At 39.8% G+C, this 14,637-nt stretch overlaps 1 protein-coding gene across 1 annotated transcript; it reads right to left on the bottom strand.

Moving 5' to 3' along the window:
• Positions 1-1,126: 1,126 nt before the first annotated feature.
• On the bottom strand, positions 1,127-14,590 carry REEP2 (receptor accessory protein 2; the record flags this gene model as incomplete). The annotated part of the gene is made up of 7 exons (XM_010719205.2): positions 1,127-6,269; positions 7,193-7,332; positions 7,686-7,833; positions 8,230-8,343; positions 8,929-9,049; positions 10,332-10,408; positions 14,501-14,590. Coding segments are annotated over 7 exons (765 nt in total), but the record flags the coding sequence as incomplete, so codon positions are not given.
• Between the last annotated feature and the right edge of the window lie 47 nt (positions 14,591-14,637).

Genomic DNA, 14,637 nt, shown 5'->3' with positions numbered 1-14,637 from the left:
TGAGTGTTGTCCCAGTACTTCTTGATCCCTAGCAGCTTGGGGCCATGATTACTGACTACCTTGGGGAACCTGTTCCATGCCCACCACCTTCTGATGCACAACTCTTCCCAAACATCCAGCCTGACTCTCTCCTGACAAAGCTCCATATCCTTCCCTTGAGTCCTGTCCCCGTCACCAGAGATCAGAGCTCAGCTCTGCCCCTCCACTCCATGTGAAGAACCATCGGCCACCATGAGGCCTCCCCTCATCCTCCCCTGCTCTGGGCTGAGCAAACAAAATCACCTTGTCCACTCCTTGTAGATCTTGCCCTCTAGACCCTTATGCCCAGGGTACAGTTGGCCATTTTGGCTGCCAGGCCATGCTGCTGACACATGTTCAACTTGCTGTCAACCAGAACCACAACCCTCAAATCCCTTAAGACAGGCAGTCAAGTGCACATGCAGAAGTGATAAGCTGTGTAAAAAGGTGATATTCAGCAAAATACTGAATTAAGATGGTAAAATATTGCTGAATACTTTAAACACTGTCTATTTGAAGGAATTTATCTTACAGAGGCTATCATATACTGGCTTTCACACAAAAGCTAATAATTTGTTAGGGAGTAACCATTTTGTTCTTACAGTCCCTGACAGTTTTCTCTCTAGAAAACTATAATATAGAATTAAGATATTCATACTTTAAGTCTAACTTACCTCCCGTGAAATGTGCCAGCTGGGTAGTAGAAATGCTTCAGTGCTCATTTATGAATTTCTGATGTCCGTTGTCATGAATATAGATACCACAATTCTGATACATGTGAGTCAAAAATCTTCATTACCTCATGCAAATTATAAGCAAACAAGATAAACTACACACAAGAGCTTCTTACTCCCAATTTCAGAATATTTTTCAATGCATTTTAAATGCGCACACTATCTGTGTGCCAATGAGGCATTTCCAACAAAGCTTCAAGAGAAATAACTCCCACCCTTAACAGTGTAAGCATGCTTGAGGCCCATCTCCTGTACGACAGAACAACATTTTGTCCAAATGCTGGATAGTAACCAGAAAACTTATTTTCTCCTACTGTTACCAAAGCAATGAAAATTATAGGAAGTTTCTTGTTGTTTTTTTTTGTTTTCTTTGCTTTTTTTTTTTTCCCTCTTTTGTCTGAATGGGTGGAGAGGAAAAAAGCAAACAAAGAAAGTTTCTTTAAACATGTTGTAATTGCCCACTGTTTAAATACAGAGTATAGACACCTATACACAGTTTATTTGCATGGATGAGCTAGGCTAATCTTCCTTGTCAAGAAACAAGGCAAATCAGACGGTTAAATTTTTCTGCAAGTCAACTACTGTGTATTGATACTCACTTAATGCATACCCAAGCTGTTATTCCTACAATACTGCTACGAAACGTACTCTGGCAGTACTGCCAACATTTGTTTGCCATTTAGCAAAGCTCTCCCTTTCTGACCTGCTGCAAAGACTATGACTAAATTTCTTATCTTTGATTAGTCAGTTTAGCACTGCATTTCAGTAGCAGCAAACATTTCAGATACAGCTCAGAAAGTTGCCCATTTTATGAAACTCTGCCTATAGGACACCGAAAGTATGTTCAATCTTGCATCTTCTCACAAACGTTACTCCTAGGGTGTCAGAGCTGAGAAATAGAGCAAGAAAATAAAGACTTGCTTGTTATGTGTTCATAGAAAAAAGTTTAGGACAAGCAGCAGCTACAACCTAATTACCAGGAAAAACAAAACAAAATAAAAAGCGTGCTTATCACTGTTTCTTTTCACTTCATGTTATTGTGATTCCAGTTTTTCTTTACAAACAGAACACTGACAATTATGACATGGAATTTTTGAGATTCTACAGATAACTGGTAGATGGCTGTAGCAAAATCCAGCATTTAGTAGGTGCAAAACACAGGCTTTGTTTGTGCATTAAGTTTCCCAGATTAACCCATCCCCTGGAGCTACTTGCTAGTGTTTTCCCAGTATGAGATGTCTACAACAAAGTGCTTGATATTTATCAGGTACTTTCCACAGTCCAACTGACCACTGAGGAAAAATTCAAACTCTATGGTTCCGAAGTGATGAAAGGTTCAAGAATCTAAATATACATAGGTCAAACCCAGCTTAGAAAGGTGGATGGTTTATGTAAGACAGAAATCAGATTCCAATTTGTAAAGTGCAGAGCTGAAGTAAGGTCAGAGGTTCAGAAAAAAGTTGTCACTATTTCCTAGACAAATCTGTACTGCACATAGCCCATTTTCCACCCTACCCTATCTCACAAGACAGGTTCTTTGCTGCTGTGAAAGCTTATTGTCTTCATTAACCTTCAATCTATTTGTTCCCACAAGTTACTCTGCACACTCCTTAAGATCTCTTCTCATGTGAAGCCATTAGGCTTCATAGCAGCACCCTAGAAACAACATAAAACTGAGCGGTATACAGCATCTTGTAATAGTGCCAAATTCCAGATGAAAGGTGACTCTTCACCGATCCTTTCTCCTTGTTAACCCTAACGTACATTTCCATGCTGCATGTGCATTTATGCATATACAAAAACATTAAATTCAACCATTAACAAAACATTAAATTCAGTAGGCTCCAGACCATGTATAACACTTGGGCAACCAGCTCTAGGTAGCCCTGCTCAAGCAGGCCTGTTAGACCAGATGACTTGCAGAGATCCCCTTCCAAACTCAACCATTCTCTGAACTCACACAGCCTCAAGAACATTTTGCAGGTTTTCCATGTGCGTTCAAAGGGCAACTCAGAGAGCAGCACAAGATGCGTCAGCCTGGTGGTTCCCAAAAGGAATCTAAGAACATCTCTAAAACTGAAAAATTACATAGAGGAATGTCATTCAGCATCTCCCCAGCAAACAGCAGAGTAATATGTTAATGCAATGTCTTCATCAGAAAGAAGGATAAGAATTTTCTTCCTCTTTCCGGATTTCTCTCTTAGGCAATAACCTATACTTTCTAGAATTGCATGCAAGTTTGGAAGACAGAAAAACTCAGAACAGCTCAACAGTTGCTCTCAGGCTCATTGACACTACATAGTTAACACACAAGCTACCTTCATACAATGCTCTGTGCGGCCAGAGAACTAACAGCATGTTCCATAACCACCTCAATTTCCTCCCAAGGCACACATTTCCTGCCAATCAAGATGGTAATAGAGAAATAAAATTCAAAAGTATAGATTTCTGGAAATTCAGGGTTCTCTAGAAATCTCTTTCTGTGTTTCTTTCTGTGTCCAGAGGAAATTATGTTATGAGGAAAGAGGTATAAATGCTTACGGAACTCAGTGGGTTCTACTGCTAGGTACGGATTTAACCGTTTGCTTAATTGCACAATCAAGCTCACAGAAGATACTGAATAGAAACTACATTCCAGCATTTCCTGATGAAAACATTGAACAACGGCTGTTAAAAGCATTTTACCAAAACAGCACATTCAGCACTCTCATTAGCAAGAGAATTTCTATGCAAGAGCATGTCATCCAATGCAGAACTATATCTAGGAACTCACTAAGAGTCGTGGCAGATCTGCCAGAGGCTTTAACCAAGCAGAGCGAAATCTAGCAGTCGCATTTGTACTGGAAGAAGAAAAGTATGGAAGTGTCCATACTAAGACATTCTCTTGCTCTGGATTAAGTTCTGCTGCCTAACATTATCAGCTTTGTATCTCACACACTCCACGTAGCCTGTAACTACTCCAGATTCTCAATTAAAAAAAGAAATAATTTAATCTCCCTATACAAGAAGTCAGAGTGATTGACCCATGCTTACCCAAAGGCTATGATATCAAGCATCAATGTTAAGTAAAAGATACTTGGTAAAGCATCTAGTTCAGGAGGATAAAAGCAAATCCAAACACCACAATTGAGTCTTCAGAAATTCTTCTTGCAATTAAAAGCAGGACAAGTTACTGCAGATGAACTGAATCTAGAAAGCATTCTGGAAAGTCACTGTATGAAAACCAAATAATTCGAGACTATCAATCAAAGCATATGCACAAGAAGGCAGAAAGATTAGCATAAGGACAGGCTAACTAATTCTTTGCCTCCAAATCCACTCCCTCGCAATGATTTAGATGAATAATTTGCCATGGAGATTTTTAGTTGGAAAAGAAAAATACAGAAATATGGTATAGAGGTATTTTGAGTACAGAGAATAATAGTTTGTCTTGTTCAGTACAAGAAACTCTAGGACAATTCTTCACAACTTACTCTTCCTCATATTCAATAAGGAGAGGTATTTCCACTGGGAACAGAGAGAATTCTTGCTGTAGTACTTGCCATTCCATGTACTAGTGAGGCATGAATACAGTGTTTTCTAACAGAAGAAAAAACGAACACTTTCTACTTCCCCTTCCACCCTTTGCCTCTCCAGCTCAAATCCCAAAGTCAAATCAAAGATTTTCTACTGGATCCTGGGTAAGAATTTGTGCATACTTTAGGACAAGTACTTATGACAAGATACAACTTTTTTAACATAGTCAATCAAGGTTTAAAATTTTAAAAGCAACAAAGAAAAGTAAAAACAACTTAATTGTTTTCCCCAAACAGTAGGTAATTCATAACAATTTGCCATCAAGACAATATGAAATAAAAAAATTCAGCCTCAGTCTTCAACTTTACAAACTTCCGAAGGGCTATTCTTTAGGACAGAAATATTTGCGGAATCTTACAGCAGGGCTTCTATACATTGTCAATAACAAAATGTTGGGTCTCTGTGATGAATCTACTGTAATTTGAGAAATATACAGGAAGAGACACAAGCAGCAAATGTCTGCATCGTGTGCTCTCTGTGATGGTGCTCCCCCATTACAGAACTCAACAACAGGAGAATTACACATTTCTATTCATCTTTTCTCTGCAGTTTCACTCCCACAACATATATTCTACATAGAATGTAATTCTGTTATAAGCATTGGATGTTACTCAAGTCTCAGAACATTGATAAACGTGGCTAATGGTCAAAAAAGAAAATTTGTGCAAGAGCTGGAGTAGGATAAAGCAAGATGACTGATAAAGCAGAGTAGTGAGTCCTAGTCACCCCACCCCACTTTTATCCTCCATAAATTGAATTCTGCAATTAGACAAGGTCGTACATCAGCTATTTGTCTGTTCTTGTACTCTGAGAATAGATCTCCTAAAGCTGAAAGACAAGGGCTTCTGGAATTCTCTAGTATGTCTGCAGACTACAGTGAGTCAGATTTTCCCTAGAAATCTGCAAGAAAGTAAGAATTAGTCTGTAGAAAAGCATCATTGTGACACAGAATTCAATAACTGGCAAAGCAACATTCCCCCTGACTGCTTTACTGCTTTTCCCACTACATGGAAATCTTCTCACTGACGATTTTACAGAAATCAAAGTGAATAACAGAAACAAAATTTAAAACTCAAGTAGCTTTAAAAAAAAAAAAGAAAGAAAGAAAATTGCCAAAATCTCAAAATCTTATGAATGATCACCTTTCCTTCTCAATAGTTAACACCCGTAGATATCTGTATCTGCTCCTTCATGTATGCAGACAGCAGCACATTTTCTTCATAACTAAGCTTACTAATTTCCTCACTAACCTTTTAGAAAAATAAAAACAAGCTCATCTTCCAGTACTAAAATCCATAATCTGGTTTACTCCTCCCATGAGCGAGTCCTTTACATTCAAAAGCACTCAGCATACATCATTTAAGTCACCTTCTGGAAGGGGATGGACATGATAGTTGTGGTCCGTTCTTAAGACGGATGAATCGTCGTGGGCACTTCTTAACACAGCTGCAGAAGGATACCCAGAGCAAAATAAGACAATGTGGGGAGCCACCCAACCCCGAAGAACTCCATTGTCTAATTATTTTTCCAGCATCAGTGCAACAGGTATCTCTAGCCCTAGTCAGTTCTCCTCATCAAGATTCTCTCCAGCTAGGATTATACGGAGGGAATTTCAAAGCAACAGGTTATGTACAGACACATTAGCACTTTCTCCAAGAGGGGGATGAAAAGGAGAAAATTCCTGAGGATGTGCATCCTCTATTCCACGTTCTGAATCCCAGCTTCCCCCCTTGACCTTAGAACGAGCTCTACAAAGCAGTATCTGTTATGTACATTAATCTCAGCTCCCTTCCTTAGGAGAGTTTCCACTCAAAAGCTACAGGCAAATCCTGGGACAGAGACAGGCGTCGTGGAGGGGAGGTCTCCTTAGGATGACTCTCCAGAAGTAAGAGAACCTGAAGCTTTCTTCTTAGGGCGGGCTTTCACACTTTTTACAGGCAGCTGAGGAGAAAGAAATAGGCATCTTATATTAGTTTACTGCAACACCTAGATGTCTAGTAGAAAGAGAAAAAGATGCAGAGTGAAAGTAGGACAAAAGAGCTACAGCACAGTGACCCTATTCACATCAGCTACTGTTTCAAAAACACTACTTAAATATTCATTTTGTTGCTAGTCAGATTACTCTCAACATATCCTTCAGAAAACAATAAGGAGAGGAAGACATTATAAAACAGGAAATGCAATAGCAAATTGAAGTTAGCTGTCTTGACAAAACTTTAGACATCACAAAAGTTCTAAGCAGTAACATCGACATAGCATTTCACTGCCATTAACTTTACTGCTTTTTGATGACCATTCCTAATAATCCAAATTGTAGAAACATCTTGAATTAGTAATTCAAACTAAAGAATAAGCCACATATGAAAAATGATATGCTTACAAAGGGCTTTATTGGAGTTTCTGTATTCACAATGAACTGCAGAGAGTCATTACAGCCTTTTCACAACTTTTGAGTCACTTCAACAATTCCTCACTAGGAAGCATGGGAACAAAGCTTTTTCCTTATGTTTCCCTGCCCATTTTCACTATACTATGGAAGAAAGTAGAAGGGTCAACAAGGAAGTAAGCCTTGGAGATTTAAAAAAGATCCAGACCTATTTTGAACACTTTAAAAATGTCTGCTGCCTAAATATGAAAGCAAAGCTAGGTCCTGGCTTATGACAGAGGCAGGTAATAAAAATACAAAAACTATAGAACAGGACAGCAAGCAGATGGCAAATCCTCTGATGTAGGACTCTAGCAGCAAACTCTCCAATAATGTTTACAAAAAACAGCTATTAAACACACAAAATGTGAAGCCAGAGCCTTCTGACAAAACTCAGGAATTGATGTCTGCGTTGCAAACAATTTATACACCTGCTCACCTCAGATTTTGTCATCTTCTTAGGAGCTTTGAGGCTCTGTGTACGTTTTGGCAGTTTGTCTCCTGCATCTTCATCTGATGGGTCTGTTCTAATCTCTGATGGGGTTCCATTAGGTCTCTGTGCCACACCACTCTCTTCTCCTGAGGAGTAACAGGAAGCTAAGAAATAAGAAAAAGTTTTTTTTCAAATATTTTTGAAAAGTCATGTCCAGATGTGATTTTTAGGCTTTACTTGCTGACATCTAATCTAAAATGGTCCATCCTTAAGGACCACGTGGAAGAGAGATGTCAAAATTCCTTAAGAAGGACAATCTATAGGTACAGGGATTTATTAGTAGTTGGGAAGGAACAAGGAAAAAGAACAGTTTCTCCCAGATAATTTGCAAACTTGTAGTCCTTCAGAAACCTGGTGCATGAAGTCCAGGGATCCTCTCCTCACCTGCTGGCTTACCAAGTGAGGCCTCACATAGTGGCCCAGCAGGGATTTTCTGTACCTGAATCTTCAATAGTTTCAAGGAGACTTCCTCCAGAGGGGCGAAGCTGTGACTCGTGGCTTTGCAAATGCACAGCATCTTCATCCCGGATCAGAGTGAGATCCTGCATGCTGAAACTTCGTAACTTCTCAGACAAAACTCCTTGGCCCTAAGGAAATAAAAATTGGGGTCAAAGACACTACACTTTCACCAAAATCATTTCATTCAGAAAAAGGAAGGTGCCACATTCCCCACTACAATACTTTAAAACAAGCACAAAAAAACCAACATCATCAGAAAAAGAAGGAAAGACATGCTCCCAAGTCCCATGGGGAAGAGGTTAGAGCAAAATCCGTTCCACTCTACCTCTACTCCTCATAAATCAAAGGATGAGATTTACTGCAAGGCAAACTGGTGTTAAGGTAAAACAGACAACCAAGTACTAGCACCCCTAACTAACATAACTAATTCCTAAAGTACTAACTAACATAACTGCTACAGTACTGTGGAATTCCAGAATGTCACAGAAGGTTAAGCCATGTTTGTAGTGCAGGTGTTGCATTACCTTTGCAGCTGCGGTAACTGCTGCATTTGCAGCCAGGTTTAATCCTCTTTTGCCAACTCGCATCATGGTTTCATAGCTTTTGTCACGAGCCTGAGTAATGTATTCATCAATTTCCTAAGAAAACAACATGCACCACAGCATTTAGCTACCAATGAAAAATAAACCAACAAATACAAACACTTGATCAGTCTTCCCCATCATCATCTTTAAAACTCACAGCTCATCAGGGCACCTTTTTTTCTTTCAGTCTGCCAGACTAATCTGTCATAGATCAAATAATTGTATTTTTTTCTGCTACTTACAGAAACCTTGCAAATGCAACTGTAACTTAAGGAATGCAATCTCCAAATTATCACATCTGAAACAAAGCAATTGCTTACAGTGAGAATGTGAAAAAACTGCCTGGCTACAGAACATATGGCTACTAACATGATTAAAAAAATGTAACTACTGATAGTAGCTTTAAAAGCTAAAGATACTGAGATAGGCAAACACATTTTCTAAGCATTAGGTAAAATACTGGTTACATTATATTCTTCAGTATGCTGCAGAATGACATCACTGTTAGAGACAATCATTCTATGCCTACACACGTCAGCAGAAGCTCAAATTATGCATTGGAATTTTCATTAAGATTCACAGCTGAACTAAAATTGAATCAATTTGCAGACAGGTCAGTATGTTCCAACAAGTGAGTACCTTCTCCTTATTGGAGAGCGTTGGGTGCACAAACTTCCTGTAGAGGACACTGGAGCCCTTGGTGTAAGGAGAGAGCAGCCAAATCACAAATGCGATTTTCAACTCGAAATAAAAGGGAAACCTGAGAGAAAGAGGGAAGGGGGAAAAAAAAAAGGAAAGAAAATAGGGAGAAAGATGGAGAACTGGAATCAAGATCGTTACAGAGACAGATGGAGATAATTGGTAGACAGCAGCATAGGCAGAAAGAGTAAAGAGAAAGTAAGGACTCAAGCATAAAAGAATAATAATAATCAACATAACAGGTCAGAATAGCAGAATCTTCTCTGGAATCCTAGGACACACCTTCCTGGAATTTCATTCCGTCTGGCATGCATAGCCACAAAAACTCCATAAACTGGGCACCTCTAGCCCTGCAAACATACTGATCTGATTGCTACTCACCATTCCTAAGTTTGTTCAAAGACTATCTGCTGGATGCTACTATTACAGCAGTTTCATTTATTGGAGTTTTCAGTTAAGTATCTCTAGAGCTCTCTAGTTGTTACTAATGCCGGTGGCTAAGAACAGGCAGCATAAGCCTATTCTTACTGCTATTCTTCTCATTGCTATTTTTTACCCAGTAAAGTCTCTGGGAAGATACAGCAGTGGAGATTCAAACACGCAAACACAAAATTTCCTGTCTCTGCTGGTACTAAGAGACTTCACAGGTTCACTTTTAAGGCAAAGCTCTTCTACTTTTCAGATCTTTGCTTTCCCAAATTTTATGCAGGAAGTGGCAAAACAGTGGAGCATATTCATAAAACATATGTAGCCACTTCTTACTTATTTAAAAGACATAACTCTGACTAGCCTGTAATCTTCCAGATGCATACAAGATACTGACACTAAAACAATTAAGAAAATGATGATATTCTGTTGTCATTGTTGAAGGCCTCTGTTTGAATACTGCCACGCATGACACACAGTAGAGGGATAAAAAGCTGCCTCACTCCACCCCTGGTAGTGGAAGACATTTTCATCATGCAAAACGTCTCAGAGCAAAGGCATGCATCCAATCTGCTCCTCCATACAACAGGCTTGCAAAACAAAACGGGTCCTTTTCTTCTACCATCCTCCCCTCCCCAACCTTTTTTTTTTTTTTGTGCCTCTAACTTTATCACTTCATGTAACAGCATCTCAAAAATGTTTCATGTTGTAAATGGATGAAACCCTCTTAAACAGACTGTGTCTATCCTAGCTGTCTGAAATTAGATTAAACAGTTAAGACAGCATCTTAGACACAGTGTTTCAATCCTGCACACTTTATGGGGATTGAAAACTCCTACACAAGAGAGAAAGCTTATTCTTGGCACTACCTTAAAAAAAAAAAAGACAAAACCACCACACGCTACCAAAGTACTCACCAAGAAAGAACAATGTCTGTGAGCGTTTCTGCAGTGGTGAAAAAGGCAAAAACAATCCAGTACATCATCCACTTTACCTGCAAAAGAGCAATCACTCACATCAGAAAAGAGAAAAATAGCAAAATGTCCTCTCAGTAAAGATGACTCATCATTTCCACACACTAAGATGAAATCAGCAGAAAAAAAACCAACACACATATAACCAGCTGTATAGATGCCAAATGTTACATTTAGTACAAAAAAACATGTAATATTAATGTTCATTAAACACATAAATATTATATAAACAATAACGTAAAATATCATTAGATATATAACATATAATAATGGTGGGTGGCACCGCTCAGGTTCTGTATAAGGAATGGAACTATTTAACATCATTATCAGTGGCTAGAAAGTGGCATTGAGTGCACATACAGCAAGTTTGCAGAGGACAGCAAGCTGTGTGGTGCAATCAACACGCTGGAGGGAAGGGTTGCCATCCAGAAGGACCTGGATGGGCCTCAGAGCTGGGTCCTTGCAAATGCCACAGCGTTCTACGAGGCCAAGCAGAAGGTCCTGCATCTGGGCCAGGGCAATCACAAACATGAATACAGGCTGGGCAGTGAGTGGATGGAGAGCAGCACTGTGAAGGATTTGGGGGTACTGGTGAACAGAAAGCTGATGATGAAGCTGGACTTGCAGCCCAGAAGGGCCAGTTGTATCCTGAGCTGTGTCAAAGGATGCATGTACAGTAGGTTGAGGAAGGTGGTTCTCCCCTTCTCCACTCTCATGAGAGCCCGCCTACGTACTGCATTCAGTTCCTGGGTCCCCAGCATAAGAGAACAAACTTGTTTGAGCAGGCTCAGAGAGTGGCCACAATGATTATCAGAAGGCTGGAGCCTTCTGATCAATTAAGACAGGCTGAGACCTAACAGTGGCCTTCCAGTATTTAACGGGGGCCTACAGGAAAGACTGGGAAAGACTCTTTATTGGAGTGCAGTGGTAGGACATAAGGTCATGGTTTTAAGCTAAGAGAGGGCAGGTTGAGATTAGCAGTTAGGAAGAAATTCTTTGTGTTGAGGGTTGTGAGGCACTGGAACATTTTGCCCAGACTTGTAGATGCCGCATACCTGAAAGTGGTCAAGGCTGGGTTGGATGGGTCTTCAGGCAACCTGATCTAGCAGTAGGTGCCCTTGCCCATGGTAGGGGGATTGGAACAGTGTGATCTTTAAGGTCATTTTATGAGTCAGTGATCGCATTTGTTCAGAAAAGGGTCAAAGTTAATTTGCAGATGACACCCAAAATATCAAACAGATTTACTCTGTTGCTAGAAAGAGACAAATTATTTACTTATCCCTAAGCTACACTATCCCTACGTCTTGCTACACTGCTTCCCTATATGGGCTACAGAGTCACTACAAAGTTTCCAACAAGCTTATATAAGCATTAAAATATAGTTTACTGTTGAGATAAAAGGGACTCTTGAGGATGAACAGTTGGTTCAAAGACACAAAATAAAGGATCAAAATAGAAGGAAAAAGACAAAAGAAAGGATAAAAAATTAATTTTCAGAAAGAAAACAATATCAGAAAGAGATAAGTACCATGGTTACATAAGTTAGTTCATAACACCCAGAGATAGTCACAGTAGACATACCGATAAAACTAAGTTCTGTCTTACTAGACCTTTTTAGTAGTAATGCAACGGTCAGGAGAACTGAACGGAAGTGTGAAGAAGTAAAAAAACGTTGCTATGTTACTGTTCAAATGTGTGGTACGTTTAAATGTATGACATATTCACATCTTCAATAAGGGACATGGATCCGGACCTTGCCCTCTTCTCCTCTTGCCACCATTCATTCTACTCCTCCACCCCCAGAGGAAAAAGAAACGCAATTAAATATGGCAGAGGGACTGAAGTTCTAGGTTTAGAAGTCACTGAAGCGTAGATTCTCAGGAACTAGAAAAGCAGAAAGCATGGGAAGTGGCGGATGGGGAAGAATATTTCTTTATTTTCCTTATATTTCTAATCCACAGATTACTAAAATCTTCAAAAAACTGACAGTTAAGCTAAGCTATATTTGTTCTTTGATACATTAAAGAGAAGTCAGGTCGTTGTTGCTCAACAGATGAATAAACGCCTGTTTCAGCTAACTGCATGTTTGCACATAAATTGTTTCCCCAGTTTGCACCAAGAATCTAAATAAAGTCACTAAGTACAAAAGCATAAATGAAATGTAGATATATCAAAGCTACACACCACATGTAAAAGGAAAAAAAAAAACATTTAAAACAGCATAAGGTACTAGAGGCAGTCTGTCAAGGCTATTTGAGGACTTGAATCTTTATCACGGTGGGCTAAAAGTGATTGTACTGTACTCTAACACTGATGTTGAACTGCATCTCAGTCTGCATCATGGTAGCCTTCAATACATCATACTCTCCACCATAGCTACACCTGGAAGGTCTTCCCCTACCACCCATGTTGGTTCTTCAGCATTATGAGCAAGTTGTAGTGCACAGACACAGCTGGCTTTGTAACCACACATCACAGCATTCAAGTTTTCCACTGACAATTCACATAAGTAGTTTGAACAGATATCACTCTCCCCTTTACTATGTTTAAACAGAACTTCTCTTGAAAAACACAAAGCCCTCTGAAGATTAATGATTTGGACAGTTGGAATCTATCATATACATGTTTAGTTCTGATATAGTCCTCTTAAGAACAAATAATTTAAGCAAAGACTAATTTTGTTATTTCAGATGTGTTTTCTTGAATCAAAGATCAGGTTACTAACATGTAATTAGCTACCATTTTGGTTCTAAAAACAATGAAACTCTAGTACTGTATTTTATTTCTTTTTCATCACCAGATTAAGAAAGGCCTGCTGCAATTTAGGTAACATTTACCAAAAGAAAATCAGATCAATACAAGGTTTATATTCTGCAAGACATTGCATTTCTGTACCTCAGCAGCCAACCTACCCACAGAAAATAAGCAAGTTTTTAATGTAAAGTGTGTCTACAAATTCAAAGACTACTTGGGACCATGAATTCCATAACTCTAACCCTAAGTTCAGTAAGGTTCAAAGTATTCCTGACTATACCTCTAAAACCAACTCCTAAACACTCTTTTGGATGTCAGCATATACTGAACATTGACATTTTTACTTCTCTGTTGAAGGAAAGAAAGAAAGAATGGAAAAGTAAAAATCAGCTGAGCTAACTGTTGTGTTTAAAGCTTTCCACTATGAGAATTTCACTTCAGCCTCTATTGCATTCTAAACCCCATGGGCTGAATTTTAGGTAAAGGCACAGGAAATGTCTAGGCAGTTCTGTAAGACTGAAGCAGCATAAGAAAGATCCTGCAACATTTATCACTGACGTGCTATTTTGCAAGTAGCAAACAGAGTTGGAAACAGAGTTGGCTGGATGAAGAATCTCAGACTATACTGCAAAGCAGCATCAGTAAATTACATCCTACTCAGCCACATTACCTCTCTTCTCTATCTGACTATTCATTGCCCTAAACAAAAATAAATTCATCCTACCCATAAGCCAAATAACTCACCTCCACTAATCAACTTAGAACAACAGTGCTTCTTTAAAGGTGGCATTCACTGAAAACCACTGAAAACCACGTGGTGCTTTAAATAATGCAATTGCAACAATAGCATAGGCACAGATAGAGAGAGGGAAATGATCGCAGGAAGGAATGAGAATGAAGTCTTGGCCAAGAGAAATTGCTGATAACAGCAAGGTAGATAAGAAAACACAAATCAGGCAAGATTACTCAGGCCTTTAGAAGGAAACAGAAGCAGTACTGAAAGAGTTGTAGAACAACACTGCATAAGAAGAGAGTTCAAGAAATAACTCGCCCCTGGATTTCCATGCGATTTCAGACTGCAGTGTTTCCTCCCACTTCTCCTTCCTCAGACATTTCCTGGGAAAACAAAAAACAAGCCCACAACCCACATCTACAGCTTTAAGCCTCCCATTTCAGTACGCATCCTTCGCCAGCAACTTCTCCAAAGGCCGTCGGGGCCGCTCTTTAGGCAGCCCGCCGACCCGACAGCATCGCAGGGCGGGCAGCTCCCGGCACTACCGGGTCGAGCGGTGGATCGGCGGGGCGGCCGCAAAGGAACGTGGAGGAGAGCGCTGGTCACACGGCGAACCCATACTCACGTATTCCTTCACGTTTTTCGTCTTCACGGCCTTGTAGGAGGAGTAGGCGGGGTAGAGCGTACCGAATATCAGCCTGCAAGAAGAGCAAACCCCTCAGCACTCCGCGGCTCCCCGCACCGCCGCTGCCCCTGCCCGCC

This window comes from Meleagris gallopavo, chromosome 15, assembly GCF_000146605.3.
Source record: "Meleagris gallopavo isolate NT-WF06-2002-E0010 breed Aviagen turkey brand Nicholas breeding stock chromosome 15, Turkey_5.1, whole genome shotgun sequence".
Classification (NCBI taxonomy): Eukaryota; Metazoa; Chordata; class Aves; order Galliformes; family Phasianidae; genus Meleagris; species Meleagris gallopavo.
The sequence above is the reverse complement of the archived record's forward strand: the minus strand, read 5'-3'. Positions and strand labels throughout refer to the sequence as shown.